Raw genomic sequence first — 21,699 nt, forward strand, 5'->3', positions numbered from 1 at the left:
TAAAAAAATAAATAATAAAAATGCCATAATTCCCTATTTTGTAGACTTTTGTGCAAACCGATCAATAAACGCTTATTGCATTTTTTTTTACCAAAAATATGTAGAAGAATACGTATCAGCCTAAACGGAGGAAAAAAACGTTTTTTATATATTTTTGGGGGATATTTATTATAGCAATAAGTAAAAAATATTGCATTTTTTTCAAAATTGTCACAAAGTTCTATTTGTGGGAAAAAAGGACTTCAATTTTGTTTGGGAGCCATGTCGCACGACCGCGCAATTGTCAGTTAAAGCGATGCAGTGCCAAATTGCAAAAAGTGGCCTGGTTTTTGACCAGAAAAATTGTACAGGGCTTAAGTGGTTAATGTGTGTTACCACAAGGCACAGTGCATTAAATTGCAATTTATTTTGACCATACCCCAAATTACCTATGCAAAACATTAGCATGGAAATGGGATCTATAAATAAGCATCTAAAGAGACAGCAAAAAAAGAACACTGACAACTACAGACATGAAGTTTATTATTGGTTTCTACATTGACTAATAATTTCAGCGGACTTTTTCACAATGAGCGATGAAGTTTATCTGTATTGAGACACCAGGGTTGAAGAGACAGCAGACAGAAACTTGTCCCAGGCAGCTTGGGCTTCAGCAGTGAATTGGTTAGGGAAATGGACAGCCAGAGTCACCTGAATGGCATGGGACAGAAGCTGTAAGGGAACATGATAGAGTAATGTAAAATTATTGGAAATACTAATAAAGTGGAATTCTAGCTTTCACCTAACTAGTCCTAAAACTGTCCCTTACTTCCTCCTAACACCCATATTAACTATCATGTGTTAAAATAATGTATTGTATGCATACCTCCCAACCGCCCCAAATTTCTCGTGAATGTCCAGCGATTCGCAGTAATCCCGGTCCCCCCCGCTCAACAACTTTGATCTGATGACCCCCCCCCCCCCGCTCAGCAACAGATCCGCGGACCCCGAAAACCCCGTTTGGGGGGTATGCTCATTTGTCCCTCATTCTGAAGTTGAAAAGTTGGGAGGTATGTGTATGTACTTCCTTACTTTCAGCCGAGTCCAGTCTTTATATCCCCTGTGGCAGCAAGAGGCAGCTGCAGGGGAGAGGAGTTTTCCAATCAAGACTAGCAAAACCCTGGGGCAGTAATGTCAACCATAGACTACAAAGGTCCATCCATTCAGGGGAGGGCTGGGCCAGGGAGCAGGGTGGCAATTGCCTCCCAGGCCGCCCTGACTTATGTTCAAAATTGCCGGCAGCCGCTGCCCACTACCATTTTTTTTTATTCTGGTCTAGGAAGTTGGGCCGGGGGCATGGCCACAACGGCCGACCGCTAACTGTTGCAACCCATAGCTGACCCCCCACCCCCATACACCCCATGTAACCTGCCCCAATGATCAGGCTGAATTGATGGGCACTTGAGTTGGCTGCACTGGTGAGGCTGCATTGAAAAACCAGATGGGCCATAGATGGTGAGCTGATTTGGCGGTTCAATGGCCACCTGACTGAACTTGCCCCCCAGGCCTAAGGCTGCCAGCCCTCCCCTGCATCCATTGTTGGTGCTCTCTCCTTTCGGATCGGATCCTGGACAGGATAGGTGATCAGTGCAGTGTGGGGCAATCACTGGAACCAATCCCCCTGTGCTTCTCCTCTTCTCCCACCAGCTTTCAACTGTTGCAGGGAGAGAAACAATACAATTCTTCCTGTTGCTCGGCACCCCTGTGTGCCTCTTTCCCCCACAGCTCTTCCAGATTTCCCTCCTCTCCCTCCCACTGGATGCTGTGGGCACACAGGGGGATATTTTTAAGATGGAGAGCAGGGGGTTGGGGGGGGGGGGCAACGACCCCTTCCTTTTCTGAATGAACACAGTGAGTGATCGGTACCAATCACACACTGTGTTCATTTATAATTTAAGCATAGTGAAATGTGTTTACTATGCTTCCATTTGTGAATAAACATGGAGCCTCTGAACAGACTGCTTCCTGTTCATGCATCTGCAGTGCAGCTATTGTGGATCTATGGCCTCAATTAATTTCTCTTTCTCAAAAGTGAGACATCAGTGGTCTGCATGGACTCCTGAACCTTCACCCACCCCCCAATCCAACAGCATTATAAAAACAAAATTGAAAAAAATAATTTAAAAAAATAAAGGCTCATTCATACAGGTTACCTAAATCATTAAGTGTGAATGCGTGGTTTGTGCAGCTGGAGCCACCAACAGGTGGCTATGACCCCTTTCACACTGGTGCCACACGTGTGTTAGAGTGCTTTCACACTCACAGCACCTGTTGGCAGTAAAACGCTGCTAAAAATGCGGTGCTTTGCCAGCGGTTCGGCAGGGGCGCTTTCAATGGGCAGGGGTGCTTTAGGAGCGGTGTATTCACGTCTCCTAATGCATTGCAAAGAAGCTGCTGGAAGGACTTTTTTTTCACAAGAAATGGAAGGACTTTTTCTGACGCCCTGCCAGTGCACCGCTCCAGTGTGAAAGCCCTAGGGCAGTGTTCCCCAACCCCCGGTCCGTGGCCCGCTACCGGGCCGCGGCACTTCTGCAGCCGGGCCGCGAGCAGGTGGCATGAGAGAGCCCCACATGCGGACCGTGGCACTCTGCCATTCGGACCGCAAGGAGACTTTTCTTCCTCCTGCGTCGCTCATAGAGCCGACAGCGGGAGGCGGAACAATTCTGGGTGGAGGGCGGAGCTGCCCGAGGTTATCAAACAGGCGATTGGCTGCTAGGACTGTCCTTCATCCTAGCAGCCAATCACATGTTTGTTACCTCGGCCCTCCATCCAGAACTGTCCCGCCTCCAGTGGCGGCTGGTGCTCCATTTTTTTGGGGGGGCGCAAACAAAACCCCAACCAAACCCCCCCCCTCCCCCAATGTCACTCACAGACAATGTGACCTGCATTTAGACAGAGGGATAGATTGGATAGGACAGATAAAGAGATAGATAGGTAGATAGATAGGTAGGTAGATAGATAGATAGATAGTCAGACAGATAGATAGATAGATAGATAGATAGATAGATAGATAGATAGATAGATAATCAGACAGACAGACAGATTGAATATCTATCTATCTATCTATCTGATTATCTATCTAATTATCTGTCTGACTATCTATCTATCTATCTATCTATCTATCTGACAGATAATTAGATAGATAGATAGATAGATAGATAGATAGTCAGACAGATAGATAGATAGATAGATAATCAGATCGATAGACAGACAGACAGACAGACAGACAGATAGATAGATAGATAGATTGAATATCTATCTATCTATCTATCTGATTATCTATCTATCTAATTATCTGTCTGACTATCTATCTATCTATCTATCTATCTGACAGATAATTAGATAGATAGACAGACAGACAGATAATTAGATAGATAGATAGATAGTCAGATAGATAGATAGATAGATAGATAGATAAATAATCAGATAGATAGATAATTAGATAGATAGATAATTAGATAGATAGATAATTAGATAGATAGATAATTAGATAGATAGATAGATAGATAATTAGATTGATGGATGGATGGATGGATGGAAGGATGGATAGATAGATAGATAGTCAGACAGATAAATAGATAGATAGATAGATAGATGGATAGATAAATAAATAATCAGACAGACAGATAGATGGATAGATATACAGATAATTAGATAGATAGATATACAGATAATTAGATAGATAGATAGATAGATAGATAGATAGATAATTAGATAGACAGATACTTAGATAGATAAATAGATAGATAATCAGACAGATAATTAGATAGATAGATAATTAGATAGATAGATAATTAGATAGATAGATAATTAGATAGATAGATAATCAGACAGATAATTAGATAGATAGATAGATAGATTGATTATCTATCTGACAGACAGACAGATAGATAGATAGATTTACAGATAATTAGATAGATATATAGATAGATAGATAGATATACAGATAAATAGATAGATAGATAGATAGATAATCAGACAGATAATTAGATAGATAGATAGATAGATAATCAGACAGATAATTAGATTGATAGATAGATAGATAGATAATCAGACAGATAATTAGATAGATAGATAGATAATCAGACAGATAGATAGATAGATAGATAGATAGATAGATAGATAGATAGATAGATAGATAGATAGATAGACAGATACTTAGATAGATAGATAGATAGATAGATAGATAGATAGATAGATAGATAGATAATTAGATAGATGGATGGATGGATGGATAGATAGATAGTCAGACAGATAAATAGATAGATGGATAGATAAATAAATAATCAGACAGACAGATAGATAGATATACAGATAATTAGATAGATAGATATACAGATAATTAGATAGATAGATAGATAGATAGATAGATAATTAGATAGACAGATACTTAGATAGATAGATAATCAGACAGATAATTAGATAGATAGATAATTAGATAGATAGATAATTAGATAGATAGATAATCAGACAGATAATCAGACAGATAGATAGATAGATAGATAGATAGATAGATAGATAGATAATCAGACAGATAATTAGATAGATAGATAGATAGATAGATAGATAATCAGACAGATAATTAGATAGATAGATTGATAGATAGATAGATAGATAGATAGATAGATAGATAGATAGATAGATAGATAGATAATCAGACAGATAATTAGATAGATAGATAGATAATCAGACAGATAGATAGATAGATAGATAGATAGATAGATAGATAGATAGATAGATAGATAGATAGATAGATAGATAATCAGACAGATAATTAGATAGATAGATAATCAGACAGATAGATAGATAGATAGATAGATAGACAGATAATTAGATAGATAGATACTTAGATAGACAGATAGATAGATAGATAGATAGATAATCAGATAGATAATTAGATAGATAGAGACAGAGAGAGAGACAGACAGACACAGACAGAGAGAGAGAGAGACTGAGGGACAGAGAGAGAGAGAGAGACACAGATATAAGAGACTTGTAAAGCATGGCTGTAGGTCGCAGAGCAGGGAGCCCTCCCTCACACACAGAATGTAATGAAGGCTCCAGCACAGATCGGGTGAAGCATGGCCCCCCCTCCTCCACACTCCACACTCGATCACAAGCTGACAATACATCCAGCACAAGGTGCTTCTGTATGTGGATGGAGTGGACACTGGACAGACACTGGGTTAAAAGAATAAAGAATATTTTACTTACCTCCGTGTCCTGGAGCCAGAGAACTGAAAGTGAAAGTGACACAGCCGCCCACCCGGGAAAAGCACTGCTCATTTCCTAGCAGTGCAGAAGGAACCAATGTGAGTGGCTGGAAAGACACAGGACCGATGTGATTGGCTGGAGTGGCGTCCTGCACAGCGCCACAGAGCTTAAAAAAAACTTTCAAATCAAAACGTCTTGCTGCAGCATTGGCAGGACGTTTCAATGATGCCTATGCCTTAATATCGCACTGTTCCCGGCGCCCAGAGCCCACCCCGAACACTTAAAGGACCTTTTTTTTTCTTAAAGGGCCAAAAAAATTTTTTTTTTCATTTTTTTTTTCATTTTCTTTTGTTAGTGGCTTTGGGGTAGGGGGGGGCGGCGCCCAGGCGCCCCCTATGGACGGGCCGCCACTGCCCGCCTCCCTCCCTGCAACTTTTCTCCTCATGCTGTGCCTCCCTCCGATCTGTCCCTAAGTGTGGGGGATGGTACCGAGGACTGTAATGTGTGGGGGATGGTACCGAGGACTGTAATGTGTGGGGGACGGAACCGAGGACTGTAATGTGTGGGGGACGGAACCGAGGACTGTAATGTGTGGGGGACGGAACCGAGGACTGTAATGTGTGGGGGACGGAACCGAGGACTGTAATGTGTGGGACGGAACCGAGGACTGTAATGTGTGGGGGACGGAACCGAGGACTGTAATGTGTGGGACGGAACCGAGGACTGTAATGTGTGGGGGACGGAACCGAGGACTGTAATGTGTGGGGGACGGAACCGAGGACTGTAATGTGTGGGGGACGGAACCGAGGACTGTAATGTGTGGGGGACGGAACCGAGGACTGTAAAGTGTGGGGGACGGAACCGAGGACTGTAATGTGTGGGGGACGGAACCGAGAAAAGCAAGGGAAGAGGCGCCTCTAAGTGTAGATGTTTTAACGTAATTTAATATGTAAAAAAGTACAGGCAACTCACATTTAAGAAGTTAAAAATAGGCATTGTACAGGTTTCTTTAGAGGTAGTCATCAGTTCTGCCACTTGTGGTCCTTCTCCTGCTGGGCACTTGGGCTGAGCGAAGCTGTCTTTCACCGCTGTAGGGTGTTGAGGCCGGCGGCGGTGGGGAAGAAAGCTTGTAGGCCAGTCAAACAAAGTGGAGGTGTTTGTAGCAGTAGGATGGCACTGGTGACGTCACTGGATTATGCGACGCGTTTCCTGATTGTACGAACTGCGGTGGTGCGGCAGTCGCGCTCCTTTATCAAGCTTGATAAAGGAACGCGACTTCCGCACCACTGCAGTTCCTGAGCGTTCCTGAGCAGTTCCTTCTGCGACGCGTTTCCTGAGCGTACGAACTGCGGTGGTGCGGCAGTCGCGCTCCTTTATCAAGCTTGATGACTACCTCTAAAGAAACCTGTACAATGCCTATTTTTAACTTCTTAAATGTGAGTTGCCTGTACTCTTTTACATATTAAATTACGTTAAAACATCTACACTTAGAGGCGCCTCTTCCCTTGCTTTTTTTGTTACAGTCTCGGAACACGGTTTCTGTTCTCCAATGATGGCAGCCCTGAGGTTATAGTTGTGACCCCTGCAAAAAACTCTCATCCGTCCATCCCCAGATTTTTCCAAAACCCCCCCCCCCCTCCTCTACCTGGAGCATTAGACTCTTCCTGTACTGTGCAAATCTCATGCACACTATCTATTTATTTATTTATATATATTTTACATATATATTTATTTATTATCACCTTCATTGTTGCATAATATTAAGGAATCGTTGTATTCAGAATTTGCGCATTTTTCTCCTTGTATACGGGACGGAACCGAGGACTGTAATGTGTGGGGGACGGAACCGAGGATTGTAATGTGGGGGACGGAACCGAGGACTGTAATGTGTGTGTGTGTGACGGAACCGAGGACTGTAATGTGTGGGGGACGGAACCGAGGATTGTAATGTGGGGGACAGAACCGAGGACTGTAATGTGTGTGTGTGTGTGTGGGACGGAACCGAGGACTGTAATGTGTGGGGGATGGAACCGAGGATTGTAATGTGGGGGACGGAACTGAGGACTGTAATGTGTGTGTGTGTGACGGAACCGAGGACTGTAATGTGTGTGTGTGGGACGGAACCGAGGACTGTAATGTGTGGGGGGGGGGGGGACCGAGGACTGTAATGTGTGGGGGGGGGGGAACCGAGGACTGTAATGTTTCTGGGGGGAAGGCTGAGGACTGTAATGTTTCTGGGGGGAAGGCTGAGGACTGTAATGTGGGGTTATGATATACATAGGGGCAGATGACAGTACTGTTAATGGGGGAGCCCAGAGTATGACAACACTACCAGTGACAGGGTGAGTGTGAGCAGGGCCTAGTGGGGGCACTAGCTTCATCTGTTGGGGCCTTACCACATCTGGTGGCAGGCAGCATGGTAAGTGACAATTCGCATCTGGTGGCAGGCAGCGTGGCAATTGACACACTCAAAGCTCCCACTGATTCTGCATTATGGTGGGTTTAACTTTATTTATTACTACAATGTAATAAATAGAAATAATGCGCTGACAAATTGCCCGCGAAAAATCGCTTACCCCCCGCATGCCATCCCCAACCGGGCCTTGGCAAATTTTCTTCCATGCAGCCGGTCCCCGGTGCCAAAAGATTGAGGACCACTGCCCTGGGGCATTCACACTGGAGTAAATGGTGTGGCACCTTCAGAGCGCTTTTTAGGGTGCTTTTCAGGGTGCTTTGTATACAGTGCTTCCAAACCGCCCAAAGATGCTGCTTGCAGGACTTTTTCTAACGTCCCGCAAACACACCGCCTCAGTGTGAAAGCACTCAGGCTTTAACACTCGAGTGCAAAAATAAAAAATATGAAAATTCAGCGCTGGGAAATACAAATAATAATAGAAAACATATGCTAGCCAGCACTAAGAATGAATTCATAAAAATATTCCCAAAGCATAAGTGAAAAAAGAGTGCGGCGCAAACAAAAATGTTAACACATATAAGTAGATATAAATAAAAATAAAAATAAAAATGTGCCAATGAATAAATGTCCAAGTGTCCAAAAAATAATATCCTTAAGTGAAGAAAATCACACAAATAAATCCGGCAAGGGGTGAAGGTGAAGAGGAGACACCAGAGGAAAATCCGCCACCAAGGTCAAGATGGACTCTCACCTCATTGCTTCGACCCGTAAGAGTCACAAAGCATGTCAGCAAACAATTCTCAGTCAGGTCCAACCTCCAGATAAATCACCAAATCTTATAGGTATCCGCAGACCACCATAAATAAGAAGAAAACACAAAGAAACTCTAGTGCTCTCTGTATAAACTGGTTTAATAATAAAGGTTTAAAAATTTAAACACTCACATTTAAAATCACTCAAAGCCGAGTGTAAGCTGTATCAGCATGGTCAGCGTGGTCACAGTAAACAGCGGCAATGATCGAGGTGACGTCCAGCGTAACTCCTCCTCCTTCGTACGCGTTACGTCCCGTGGGCGGGACTTCCTCAGCGTCAGGTGGAGAGAGAACGCCGAACGTCCCCAATGGCAAAGAATATATAGCAATAACCTAATTCGGCAGCCAATCGAATCGCTCGCGGATGCGGCCAATAGGAATCATGGATGGCCAACAACATCCGGGGCAAAGGCAACAGAATTTTACAATGAGAACTCGGCAGCCAATCACGAAGCTCACGGATGTGGCCAATAGACAATATACAATGGACATCAACATCCGGGGCATGGCACCAAGTCTCAGTTAAGCGGAAGTAAATGAAAAAATATAGTAATAGATAAACAGGACTCGGATAACTGAATGGAATAAGGAAATAAAAACCAAACAGTTAGAATCCAATGCCTCCCAGGGACTAATAATTTCATTCATTTACAAAAAATATATAGAAAAGTATATATAAAAAATACCTTTCATATTAATAAAATTTAAAAATATACAAAAATATATATAAATATATATAAATTATATCTATAAAAAATGGACGTCAGCCTCGATCATCATCACTACTCAATGACTAATAACATTAAATGTCCCCCGGGGGACATTTGGAGAAACCCCCTGCCCCCACTGGCTCCTCCCGGAAATGGTCAATTCAGCCAAAAAAGGAAAAACCGAGAGGAAACAGGGGGGGCCGACGAGTCCAAAAAGCCAAGATCTCACTAGGGACCGGGATCTTCAATCTTAGTGGGACTTTACTCTCTGAGGATGAAATACGAGTCCTAGATAGGGGCTTAAAATTTGCCCCGATTAGAAATCTTAATAAGTTTCACACTTATGTCAATGTTCAAAAATATGTGCGCGGGTTAAATATGAAGAGGTACTTTCTCTCTAACCCGATCCAAAGGAATGTTTCCTCATCCTTTGCGCAACATACCAATTTAAGGAATAAGTCTGTCTTTAACCCTCAGGGTCAGGACACTAGACATCTTGATGTTTTCAAGAATTTGGTCTGTAAAGATCTGGATGACCTAAAGATCAAAAATGTCCGGGACTCCCACCATATCAAAAAGGGCATTAAGTCATTAGAGCTTAGGAATGATATTGTGATCCGCCCGGCGGATAAGGGGGGTGGTCTGGTTGTGCTCAGTAAAATATACTATCAGGAGGAGATGACCAGACTCCTTAGTGACAACGATACTTATTTACTGTTGAGAGGTGACCCGATGGTTCATTTCAAAAATGAGTTGCACTCTCTTGTGGAAAGGGGGAAACAGGAAGGGGTTTTAAACAAAAAGGAAGCATCCTATTTGGATCCCTTTTATTGTCGCACACCAATCATCTACTTTCTCCCCAAACTCCACAAAGATTCTGAGCGACCTCCCGGTCATCCCATAGTCAACGGGATAGATTCTGTTACCTCTAGACTTGGCCAATATTTGGACCATTTCCTTCAGCCTCTGGTGTCCAAGATGGAGGCCTATCTACGAGATACTAAGCAGGTTATACAGATTCTTGATACTTTAACATGTACCAAAGATACTATGTTAGTGACCGCAGACGTCGGATCCCTTTATACTATAATTGACCATGAAGCAGCCATAGCCTCGACCATTTGGGCCTTAAAGGGCACAGATTTGAACAATCAACAGGTCCGATTTATTTTGGATGGTTTAAATTTTTGCCTTCTAAAAAATTATTTTTGGTATAATAAGAACTTTTACTTACAGCAACGAGGAGTTGCTATGGGCGCCCGATTTGCTCCCAGTGTGGCCAATTTATTCATGGCCCACTGGGAGGAAGAGACAGTGTTTAAAAACCGTCCCCCTCAGCTTCTATGTTACAAACGATACATAGATGATCTGATTATGGTTTGGGAGGGTGATATGGTTAGCCTTCAGCTATTTATGGATTTACTTAATGCCAATACTAAAAATATAGTCCTTACTTGGACAGTTTCATGTGACAAAATTACTTTTTTAGATTTGGAGATTTTTAAGAATGATTCTAAGCTGCAAACTAGGAACCATTTTAAAGCTACGGATCGCAATGGTTATATACCTTTGACCAGTTGCCATCACAGGCTCTGGCTATGCAATATACCCAGGGGTCAGTTTGTGCGATTACGTAGAAATTGCACTATAGAAGCTGATTATGTCTCACAGTCACAGGTTCTTGCCAAGAGATTTGTTCAGAAAGGCTACTCCGCCTCGGATATGGATTTAGAAATTGAAAGGGTACGCTTAATGAACAGGGAGGTTATTGTCTCTGACAAACCATCTGACCCACCAGTTATTGATCAAAACATCAATCATAAAATCCTACTGGATTACAATATCCAATACAAAAAGTTTGAACGGATTATTGTCAAACATTGGGCAGTGTTAAAAGGAGATGCCGTTCTGGGTCCTGTCCTACCCGATCGGCCCCAATTTGTTTATAAGAAAGCCCCAGCTCTACGTGATGTTATCGCACCAGGGGTCATCGACCCGCCTATTGTGCCTAGACCCAGATTATTTAACTTCCTTTCTGGTTTTTATGCCTGTGGAAGATGCGCCACATGCAAACATGCGAAGAACAACATCAAGAAACGGAAAACCTTTAGTTCAACGGTCACTAGTAATGAATACACTATTAAGGAGCTTGTTACTTGTGACACGGAAGGGGTTATTTATATGTTACAATGTGACTGTGGACTTCAGTATGTTGGCCGTACCTCACGTGCCCTACATGTCCATGTAGGCGAACATATCAGTTGCATTAAACGAGGTGTCAAAACACATAGCATGTCAAAGCATTTCAGACAACATCATAACCGCAACCCTAAAAGTTTGAAGTTCTGGGGAATCGAAAAAGTGTCCAGACATTGGAGGGGGGGGGGCATTTTATTCGCCAGCTGAGCCGACGAGAATCTTACTGGATCTTTGAGCTCAAAGTTGCCTCCCCTGGGGGCCTTAACGTGGAGTTTGATTTAAACTGTTTCATTTCTAATCGTTAGTATTATTGGTCCTTGAAATTTTTATTCAATTTTATATGTATGTAATAATTTAATCATGTAGGAAGTTTTAATTTTAAATACATTTTAATGTTAATAGTCATTGAGTAGTGATGATGATCGAGGCTGACGTCCATTTTTTATAGATATAATTTATATATATTTATATATATTTTTGTATATTTTTAAATTTTATTAATATGAAAGGTATTTTTTATATATACTTTTCTATATATTTTTTTGTAAATTAATTAAATTATTAGTCCCTGGGAGGCATTGGATTCTAACTGTTTGGTTTTTATTTCCTTATTCCATTCAGTTATCCGAGTCCTGTTTATCTATTACTATATTTTTTCATTTACTTCCGCTTAACTGAGACTTGGTGCCATGCCCCGGATGTTGATGTCCATTGTATATTGTCTATTGGCCACATCCGTGAGCTTCGTGATTGGCTGCCGAGTTCTCATTGTAAAATTCTGTTGCCTTTGCCCCGGATGTTGTTGGCCATCCATGATTCCTATTGGCCGCATCCGCGAGCGATTCGATTGGCTGCCGAATTAGGTTATTGCTATATATTCTTTGCCATTGGGGACGTTCGGCGTTCTCTCTCCACCTGACGCTGAGGAAGTCCCGCCCACGGGACGTAACGCGTACGAAGGAGGAGGAGTTACGCTGGACGTCACCTCGATCATTGCCGCTGTTTACTGTGACCACGCTGACCATGCTGATACAGCTTACACTTGGCTTTGAGTGATTTTAAATGTGAGTGTTTAAATTTTTTAACCTTTATTATTAAACCGGTTTATACAGAGAGCACTAGAGTTTCTTTGTGTTTTCTTCTTATTTATGGTGGTCTGCGGATACCTATAAGATTTGGTGATTTATCTGGAGGTTGGACCTGACTGAGAATTGTTTGCTGACATGCTTTGTGACTCTTACGGGTCGAAGCAATGAGGTGAGAGTCCATCTTGACCTTGGTGGCGGATTTTCCTCTGGTGTCTCCTCTTCACCTTCACCCCTTGCCGGATTTATTTGTGTGATTTTCTTCACTTAAGGACATTATTTTTTGGACACTTGGACATTTATTCATTGGCACATTTTTATTTTTATTTATATCTACTTATATGTGTTAACATTTTTGTTTGCGCCGCACTCTTTTTTCACTTTAACACTCGAGTGGCATGGGAGGCAATTTTCAGGTGCTTTACAGGCACTGCCCGGGAGGACATACAGGACAATACAGCACAGGGTGAGGTTGCAAAGCTGTGCATTTGGTATGCTGTTTATTTAACCGCTTAACAACCGCTGCATGTACATATATGTCGGCAAAATGGCACGGACAGGCAGAACGACGTGCCTGCACGTCGCTGCCTTTCCGCGGGTCGGGGGTCCGATCGGGACCCCCCCGGTACATGCGGCAGTCGGTAAGCCTCAGGGAGCGATCCGGGATGAGGGCGCGGCTATTCGTTTCTAGCCGCCCCCTCGCGATCGCTCCCCGGAGCTGAAGAACGGGGAGAGCCGTATGTAAACACGGCTTCCCCCGTAGTTCACTGTGGCGGCTGCATCGATCGTGTGATCCCTTTTATAGGGAGACACGATCGATGACATCAGACCTACAGCCACACCCCCCTACAGTTGTAAACACACACTAGGTGAAACATAACTCCTTCAGTGCCCCCTGTGGTTAACTCCCAAACTGCAACTGTCATTTTCAGAATAAACAATGCAATTTAGATGCATTTTTTGCTGTGAAAATGACAATGGTCCCAAAAATGTGTCAAAATTGTCCGAAGTGTCCGCCATAATGTCGCAGTCACGAAAAAAATCGCTGATCGCCGCCATTAGTAGTGAAAAAAATGTATTAATAAAAATGCAATAAAACTATCCCCTATTTTGTAAACGCTATAAATTTTGCGCAAACCAACCGATTAACGCTTATTGCGATTTTTTTTACCAAAAATAGGTAGAAGAATACGTATCAGCCTAAACTGAGGAAAAACACGTTTTTATATATTTTTGGGGATATTTATTATAGCAAAAAGTAAAACATATTGCATTTTTTTCAAAATTGTCGCTCTATTTTTGTTTATAGCGCAAAAAATAAAAACCGCAGAGGTAATTTAATACCAACAAAAGAAAGCTCTATGTGTGGGGAAAAAAGGACGCCAATTTTGTTTGGGAGCCACGTCGCACGACCGCGCAATTGTCAGTTAAAGCGACGCAGTGTCGAATCGCAAAAAGGGGCAAGGTCCTTTAGCTGCATTTTGGTCCGGGTCTTAACATACACACAGAAAGTGCGTCTGTGTGTGCATCAGGGGGTGGAGTATGGAGTATGGATGGACAGGCACAACAGAGATTGGATAGATCATAAGGAGGCTGGGCAAAATCATTGGCCTTTTCAGCAAACTGTGTTTGAGACATGGAGACAAAAAAAAGAAAGAAAGAAAAATAAATATCCCTCAGTCTTAGATGTAGTCAGCCGGATGGACAATAAAATCCAGACTAATCTATAATGAGAAATTACACTTCTCTTCATACGTCAGAAGGCAGCATGAACCATACAGGTAGCTATGAAAGGTTAAACAATATATACAAGCAGACACTAAGGTGTTAAATGCCATTTTTTACCAGAAGCACCAGCCTGGAGACGTTGAGATATAAATAGTCAGACGGCATTCACACCTGAGCATTTTCAGCTCATAAAACGCCATCAAAAACGCCTGGAAAATGCAACAACAAGCAAAATCCCATTCATTTAAATGGCCCCTGTTCACATCTGAGCGTTTTGTCGCCTGTAGTAAAACGCCTGAGGCTGCATTCACACCTGTGCGTATAGTTTTTAGGCAGAAAGTCACGCTATTTTTGCCACAATTTTGTACAGGTCAAAAGGTCACCAATGTAAAAGAATAAAAAATGCCTGTTATCTGCCAAAAAAGAAGCTCATGTACTTTTTTGAGCAATGGGCCTTTTGCTTTAGGTGACAGAATGCGCAGATGTGAACAGGGGCCCTTGAAATTAATGGTATTTGTCTTGTTTTTAGAGGTGAGGCTGAGAACAGAAAAACGCCCCAAAAGGCCTGGGTGTGAACAGAGCCCGAGCTCAAAATAGTACATGAACTTCTTTATAGGCAGATTACAGGCGTTTTTCTGCTTTTTACATTGGTGACCTTTTGACCTGTACAAAATCGTGAAAAAAAACCGCGGCAAAAATCATGGAAAAAAACGTGGCAAAAATCGTGGTAAAAACGCATGACGTTGTGCCTGAAAAAAAATACACTCAGGTGTGAGTGCAGCCTTAACCCTTTAGGTAAGAAGCAGTGTATACGTGTTCATTAAGCCCAGGTTCACACTGATGCGATGCAGGGACCAGTGCGATTCCAGCGCAAGTTGCCGCATCATATTTCTCCTGCAGGCAGTTCACACTGCCCCCTGCGAACCGCTGTGGGTGTCATTACATTGTTAATGACACCCCCAGTTTAGTTCACAGATCGCAGTGTGAACTGTTAACTCGCACAGGAATCAGATCACATGGGTGTTTGTGCAATCTGATTCTAGTGCGGTGAAAAACAAGTCCCTGCAATTTTCTCTGTGCGAATCTAATGCGAGTTCAGCCATACAACTGTATGGCTGATGTTGCATCTCACAGACCTCGCATGCGATCAGCACCACAGGTGCAGGTGCGAATCTCATGTAATGTCTTTGATCGCACTGGTGTGAACCTGGGCAGAAACAGAGAAGAAAAGCATGGTTCTCTCCTAGCAAGAACACAGAGGGTTAATTACTAGAGCGTCTTTATTACAGATAACAGGGAGATAGGAGAAACAAAGTGGGAAAGCTGGAGCACAGATAAGTCAGGCATGGGGTTTGCAAGGAGACAGAGTAAGGATCAATATTTACTCCTACCCCTCCAGCCAGGGCAGATATACAGATTGTACACAGTAGCTGAGTCCAGTGCTGAAACCACAATCCAAAGGCTCCATGTGCACTGGGGTCACAGGTTCACAACACAGGAAGAGAAACTGACCAGCTCTCTCACTGGTCTCCCATCTGTGTAGAGAGAAGGAGGGGGAGGAGGAGGGGGGAACTGTCACCACACACTGTATGAGAGAGATGCTCTCCCAACGCTGCAGCCAGAAACTCTGGTGTCCTGTCAAATTCTCAGTGAATGGACTCGGAAGTGAGGGCCTTTTTGTGCGGGGGGAGGCTTTTTTGCCCCCCCCCCCTAGGTCTGGGCCTTGCTGGCCTAGGCCAAGACACAGCGTTGCTGTAGTGACATTGCGTACTGCGCATGCGCATACCCATCGGAAGCATTTTTCAATCATGGCCATTTCTCGATAGAACACGACTCTTAATGGAGGCGGTTCACACATCCCCGGGACGGCTGCGGAGCAGTTTGCAGAGGAGTCCTGTGTGTCTTCTGGTCCGTTTCAAGTCCAAATCCAGCCGAAAAATGGCCCTGATTCATCCCTGAAAGGGAGAACAGGGATGCACCGAACCCCTGCTGTGAGCTGCACTGCACAGCACTGTAAACCCTGCCTAAATCCACCCAGCAAAGGCAAAGCAAAAAATAAAAGTTACAACTGTACATTCTATCTAAAGCAGCTTTAGATAAGGTTTAAGCTGGTATGTCTCCTGGTGCTGCCATTTTTGCAAAGTAAGATAAATGAAGAAAAAAAAGTTACATAGACATATAGGCAACACAGTGGCTAAGTTGTTAGCACTTCTGCATAGTAGCACATGGGTTGTTGGTTCTAATCCCAACCATGGCTCTACGTGTGCCTATGTGGGTTTTGCCTGGGTTTACTTCCAGACTCCAAAGACATGCTTATAGGAAAATTGGCCTTAGTATGTATAGATATGAATGTGAGTTAGGGACCTTAGATTGCAAGCTCCCTGAGGGCAGGGACTGATGTGAATGTACAATATTTATATATATATATATATATATATATATATATATATATATATATATATATATATATATGTAAAATGCTGTGTAAATTAACAGTGTTATATAAATACCTAAGACGAGAAAGGTGGCCGCTCCAGGTAGAAACCTTGGTAACAATCTGCCCCGCAGAGATCTCAGGTGCAGGCAATGCAATCAGCAAAGCAGGAATAGCAAAGATGTATTTCTGGACAGCCGCACTCTTGCCTTTATTAAAACTTGGGACAGCTGACGCATTTCACACTATATCTAGTGTTTATTCTAAACACTAGATATAGTGTGAAACGCATCAGCTGTCCCAGGTTTTTGTTTGCTGTGGCTTGTAGTGCTGTCAGAATTTTTAATAAAGGCAACCATTGTTCAAGAGTGTGGCTGGCCAGAAATACATTTTTGCTATTGCTGCTTATATAAATACCTGTAATAAATAAATATAACAAAAAAGATGCAAGGCCCTTATAATAGAGGCAACAGGTATGAAAAGGGAAATCCCGCTGCATTGATCTTCTCACTGGATTGGCCTTTAACCAGTTCCCGACCACCGCATGTACATATACGTCCACAATATGGCACGTACAGGCACATGGGCGTATAGGTACGTCCCCGCCTTACCTCGGTTCGGGGGTCCGATCGGGACCCCCTCCGGTACATGCGGCGGCCGGGAACGGTGTACGGGAGGTCCGGGAGGAGGGGGCGGCTATTGGTTTCCAGCCGTCCCCTCTCGATCTCCCTCGGCGAATGAGATTGCAGCAGAGCCCTCCCTGCCTGTGTAACTGTAAACACAGGCAGGGAGGAAGTGACGTTTTCTCCCCTCTGGCGGTCTTTTCGTCTGATTCCAGAGGAGAGAAGACGTCAGTACTGTGAGTTGCACCAACAGCACACTGACACAGCACACATAGGCACATAACCCCCCCCCATCACCCCCCCAGCACCCCCAGATCACCCCCTGTCACAGTGTCACTGATTGCAGGGATCATTTATTTTCTGATCACTGCTTTTAGTGTCAGTGTGACAGAAAAAAGTGTCAGGGCAGTTAGGTTTAGGCCCCTTTAGGTCCAGGGTAGCCCCCTACCCCCCCCCAATAAAGGTTTAACCCCTGATTGCCCCTAAAGTTAACCCTTTCACCCCTATTGCCAGTGTCACTAAGCGATCGGTTTCTGATCGCTGTATTAGTGTCACTGTTGCCGCTAGGCAGTTAGTTTTTTTTGAGGTTCGCCGCCAGGTTTATATAGCGTTAGGTACCCCCATAAATAAAGGTTTTAACCCCTGATTGCCCCTAGAGTTAACCCTTTCACCCCTATTGCCAGTGTCACTAAGCGATCGGTTTCTGATCGCTGTATTAGTGTCACTGTTGCCGCTAGGCAGTTAGTTTTTTTTGAGGTTCGCCGCCAGGTTTATATAGCGTTAGGTACCCCCATAAATAAAGGTTTTAACCCCTGATTGCCCCTAGAGTTAACCCTTTCACCCCTATTGCCAGTGTCACTAAGCGATCGGTTTCTGATCGCTGTATTAGTGTCACTGTTGCCGCTAGGCAGTTAGTTTTTTTTGAGGTTCGCCGCCAGGTTTATATAGCGTTAGGTACCCCCATAAATAAAGGTTTTAACCCCTGATTGCCCCTAGAGTTAACCCTTTCACCACTGATCACTGTATAAGTGTCACTGGTGACGTGGTTAGCCAGTTAGTTATTTAGTTATTTTAGGTTCGCCACCAGGTTTTTAGAAAGCGTTAGGTACCCCCATATATTACCGAATAAAGGTTTTAACCCCCTGATTGCCCCCTAGTTAACCCTTTCACCAGTGATCACCGTATAAGTGTTACGGTTGACGCTGGTTGGTTAGTTTGCTGTTTATAGCATCAGAGCACCCGCCGTATATAACCCAATAGGTTTAACCCCCTGATCACCCGGCGGGTGATATAAATTTAATTTTAGCGCCAGTCAGGGTCTGCGTCACCCCAGGCAGCGTTAGGTTAGAGCCAGTACCGCTTACACCCACTCGCTAAGCATACACCCCCCTTAGTGGTATAGGATCTGAACGGATCGATACCTGATCTGATCAGATCTATACTAGCGTACCCAGCAGTTTAGGGTACCCAAAAACGCATTGTTAGCGGAATCAGCCCAGATACCCGCTAGCACCTGCGTTTTCCCCCTCTGCCCAGCCCAACCCACCCAAGTGCAGTATCGATCGATCACTGTCACTTACAAAACACAAGACACATAACTGCAGCGTTCGCAGAGACAGGCCTGATCCCTGCGATCGCTTACAGTTTTTTTTGAAGCGTTTTCTACATTTGCTTTTCTATAGTCAGGTGCTTTTTTTACCTGTGAATCCTTACCATTGTACCACTAAATTTAGAGTCCAAAATGGCAAACCGAAGGTACAATGATAAGCAGGCCTTGGAGTTCATGTGCATGTCAGATAGTGAAGAGGAGGAGGTCACGCATCTGACAGATTCTGGCTCAGAATATGAACCCATTTACGACAGCGGCTCCATGTCAGATAGCTCGCACGACGAAGTTGAGGTCCCTGCTAAGGCCAGGCGTACCCGACCCCATTCTGATGTTGTTGAGCAGCAAGAACCGCAGGACCCTCGTATGGAGCAGAGATCCAGTACTAGCGCCGCTATTCCTTCTGGTGAATTGGCAAGAACCAGCGGCCTAGTACACCCTGGTCGTTTATCCAGCACTGCAGTAACACTTGGTGACGTGGCGAGTCCCATAAGTGCAGTTGAAGCTGGCGATGTGGCAAGCACAAGTAGTGTCCCGCTGCCACCAAGAAAAAGACAGAGACAGGCCCGTCGTGCCCATAGTGCCCTTCCTGTAGAATTTGCCTATCCTGATTGGGTCCCCACCACTTCTACAGCACCTGTACTTCCCCCATTCACTGGCCAACCCGGTATTCAGGTGGATACAGCGAACTTTATGTCACTTGATTTTTATTCGCTGTATTTCACGGAAGATCTCTATAGATCTATTGTGGACCAGACTAATTTATATGCTGGTACTTACATCGCCGCTAACCCCCAGTCTCGCCTTGCCAAAGAATGGAAACCTCTCGAGGTTTCCGAATTTAAGACCTTTCTGGGCCTTACCCTCAACATGGGCATACACAAATTTCCGTCATTGCGGATGTATTGGTCCACACATCCCATTGACCATATGTACATTTTCTCTGCTCACATGGCCAGGAGACGATACGAGGCGATCCTGCGGTTCCTGCATTTCAGTGACAATGCACTTTGTCGTCCACGTGGAGACCCTGAATTTGACCGGCTCTACAAAATTCGGCCCCTCGTAAACCATTTCAACGAACGTTTTGCAGCCTTGTTTAATCCCCAGCAGGTTGTATGCGTTGATGAGTCCCTGATTAAATTTGCTGGCCGCTTGTCTTTCAAACAGTTCCTTCCCAGCAAGCGTGCCAGATACGGGGTCAAGCTCTATAAGCTCTGTGACAGGGCCACAGGCTACACATGGAGCTTTAGGGTTTACGAGGGAAAAGATAGTCAGGTAGAGCCGGAAGGATGCCCAGATTACATGGGGAGCGCTGGCAAGATTGTTTGGGACTTGGTGTCACCCTTATTCGGAAAGGGGTACCATTTGTATGTGGACAATTTTTACAGCAGCGTGCCACTTTTTAGCCACTTATTTGATCAACAGATTGGAGCATGTGGCACCGTGCGACCTAATCGCCGGGGCTTCCCCCAGCGGCTTGTAGATGCCCGTGTTAGGCCGGGGGCGAGAGCCTGCTGCAGATGTAAAAATTTGCTCGCTGTGAAGTGGCGGGACAATAGGAATGTTTTCGTTCTTACCACCCTTCACGCAGACACGACAGTCCAAATTCGTACGGCGACTGGTGTTGTGGAGAAACCCCTCTGTGTCCACGAATATAACCTTAATATGGGAGGGGTGGACCTCAACGACCAGTTGATGGCGCCGTATCATATTGCCCGTAAGACGAGACGCTGGTACAAAAAAGTGTCTCTACATTTATTTCAATTGGCTCTACTGAATGCTCATGTCGTATACAGAGCTTCAGGACGGAATGAATCCTTCCTTCAATTCCAGAGGGATATCATCACAGAACTCCTGTATCCAGGCGGTATTGTACCTCACCATCTCCTACCAAATGCAGTAAGCCGACTGCATGAGAGGCATTTTTCTTATGTCCTCCCGAGTACCCCTACCCAACGAGCCCCCCAAAGAAAATGTCGTGTCTGTACCAAGCGCGGATTTAGGCGTGACACCCGTTATTTTTGTCCCAAATGTCCTGGCAATCCTGGTCTTTGTGTTGGTGAATGTTTTGAACGCTTCCACACACACGTTAATTATTAGTGTAGGGTGAAACATTTCACAGGCTAGGCACACTCACACAGGGTCTCCCAAGATGCCATCGCATTTTGAGAGACCCAAACCTGGAACCGAAAAGTTGAAGTTACAGTTCACAGTTACAAAAAAAAGTGTTAAAAAAAAAAAAAAAAAGTAAAAAATAAAAACACACAAAAAAATATAAAATAAAAAAACCAAAAATAGTTGTCGTTTTATTGTTCTCTCCCTCTCTATTCTCTCTCTATTGTTCTGCTCTTTTTTACTGTATTCTATTCTGCAAAGTTTTATTGTTGTTATGTTTTTTCATGCTTGCTTTTCAGGTATGTAATTTATTTTACTGTTTTCAGGTTCGCCATTCAGCTGTTGCGCGGACTTATTTATCTTGACAGCAACAGCGTTTGCTCCCACGATATATAAAGCCGCGACTCCAGTGCTGTAGGAGGTGATTTCACCACCACAGTTAAAAAAAAGAGCATATATGCCGAAGCATGCGGGCAGCAGGGGCGGAGGAGCGATTTTGCTCCTAATGCCGCGTACATACGGTTGACATTCCTACGGAGGCTTTCCCGTGGAAAAGTCTGACCATGTGTACACGGCATAGAAAAGTCCGACCGTGTGTACGCGGCATAGAAAAGTCCGACCGTACGCGGCATAACTTTTTTGCGGGAGGATGCCCCCATGCTTTGGCATATATATATATTTTAGGCACAGGTTGCGTTAAAAAATGTTTTATTTT

The 21,699-nt window shown here is 43.9% G+C and overlaps 1 protein-coding gene across 1 annotated transcript in view; it reads right to left on the reverse strand.

Moving 5' to 3' along the window:
* Window positions 1-505: 505 nt before the first annotated feature.
* Window positions 506-21,699, reverse strand: part of LOC120943618 (hemoglobin subunit alpha-5-like) — a 33,372-nt gene continuing 12,178 nt past the window's right edge. The window contains exon 3 of the mRNA XM_040357010.1: window positions 506-711. Coding sequence (XP_040212944.1) covers window positions 583-711 — 129 coding nt within the window. The 3' untranslated portion in view covers window positions 506-582. The remainder of the gene's footprint in view (window positions 712-21,699) is intronic.

This window comes from Rana temporaria, chromosome 6, assembly GCF_905171775.1.
Source record: "Rana temporaria chromosome 6, aRanTem1.1, whole genome shotgun sequence".
NCBI classification, from domain to species: Eukaryota; Metazoa; Chordata; class Amphibia; order Anura; family Ranidae; genus Rana; species Rana temporaria.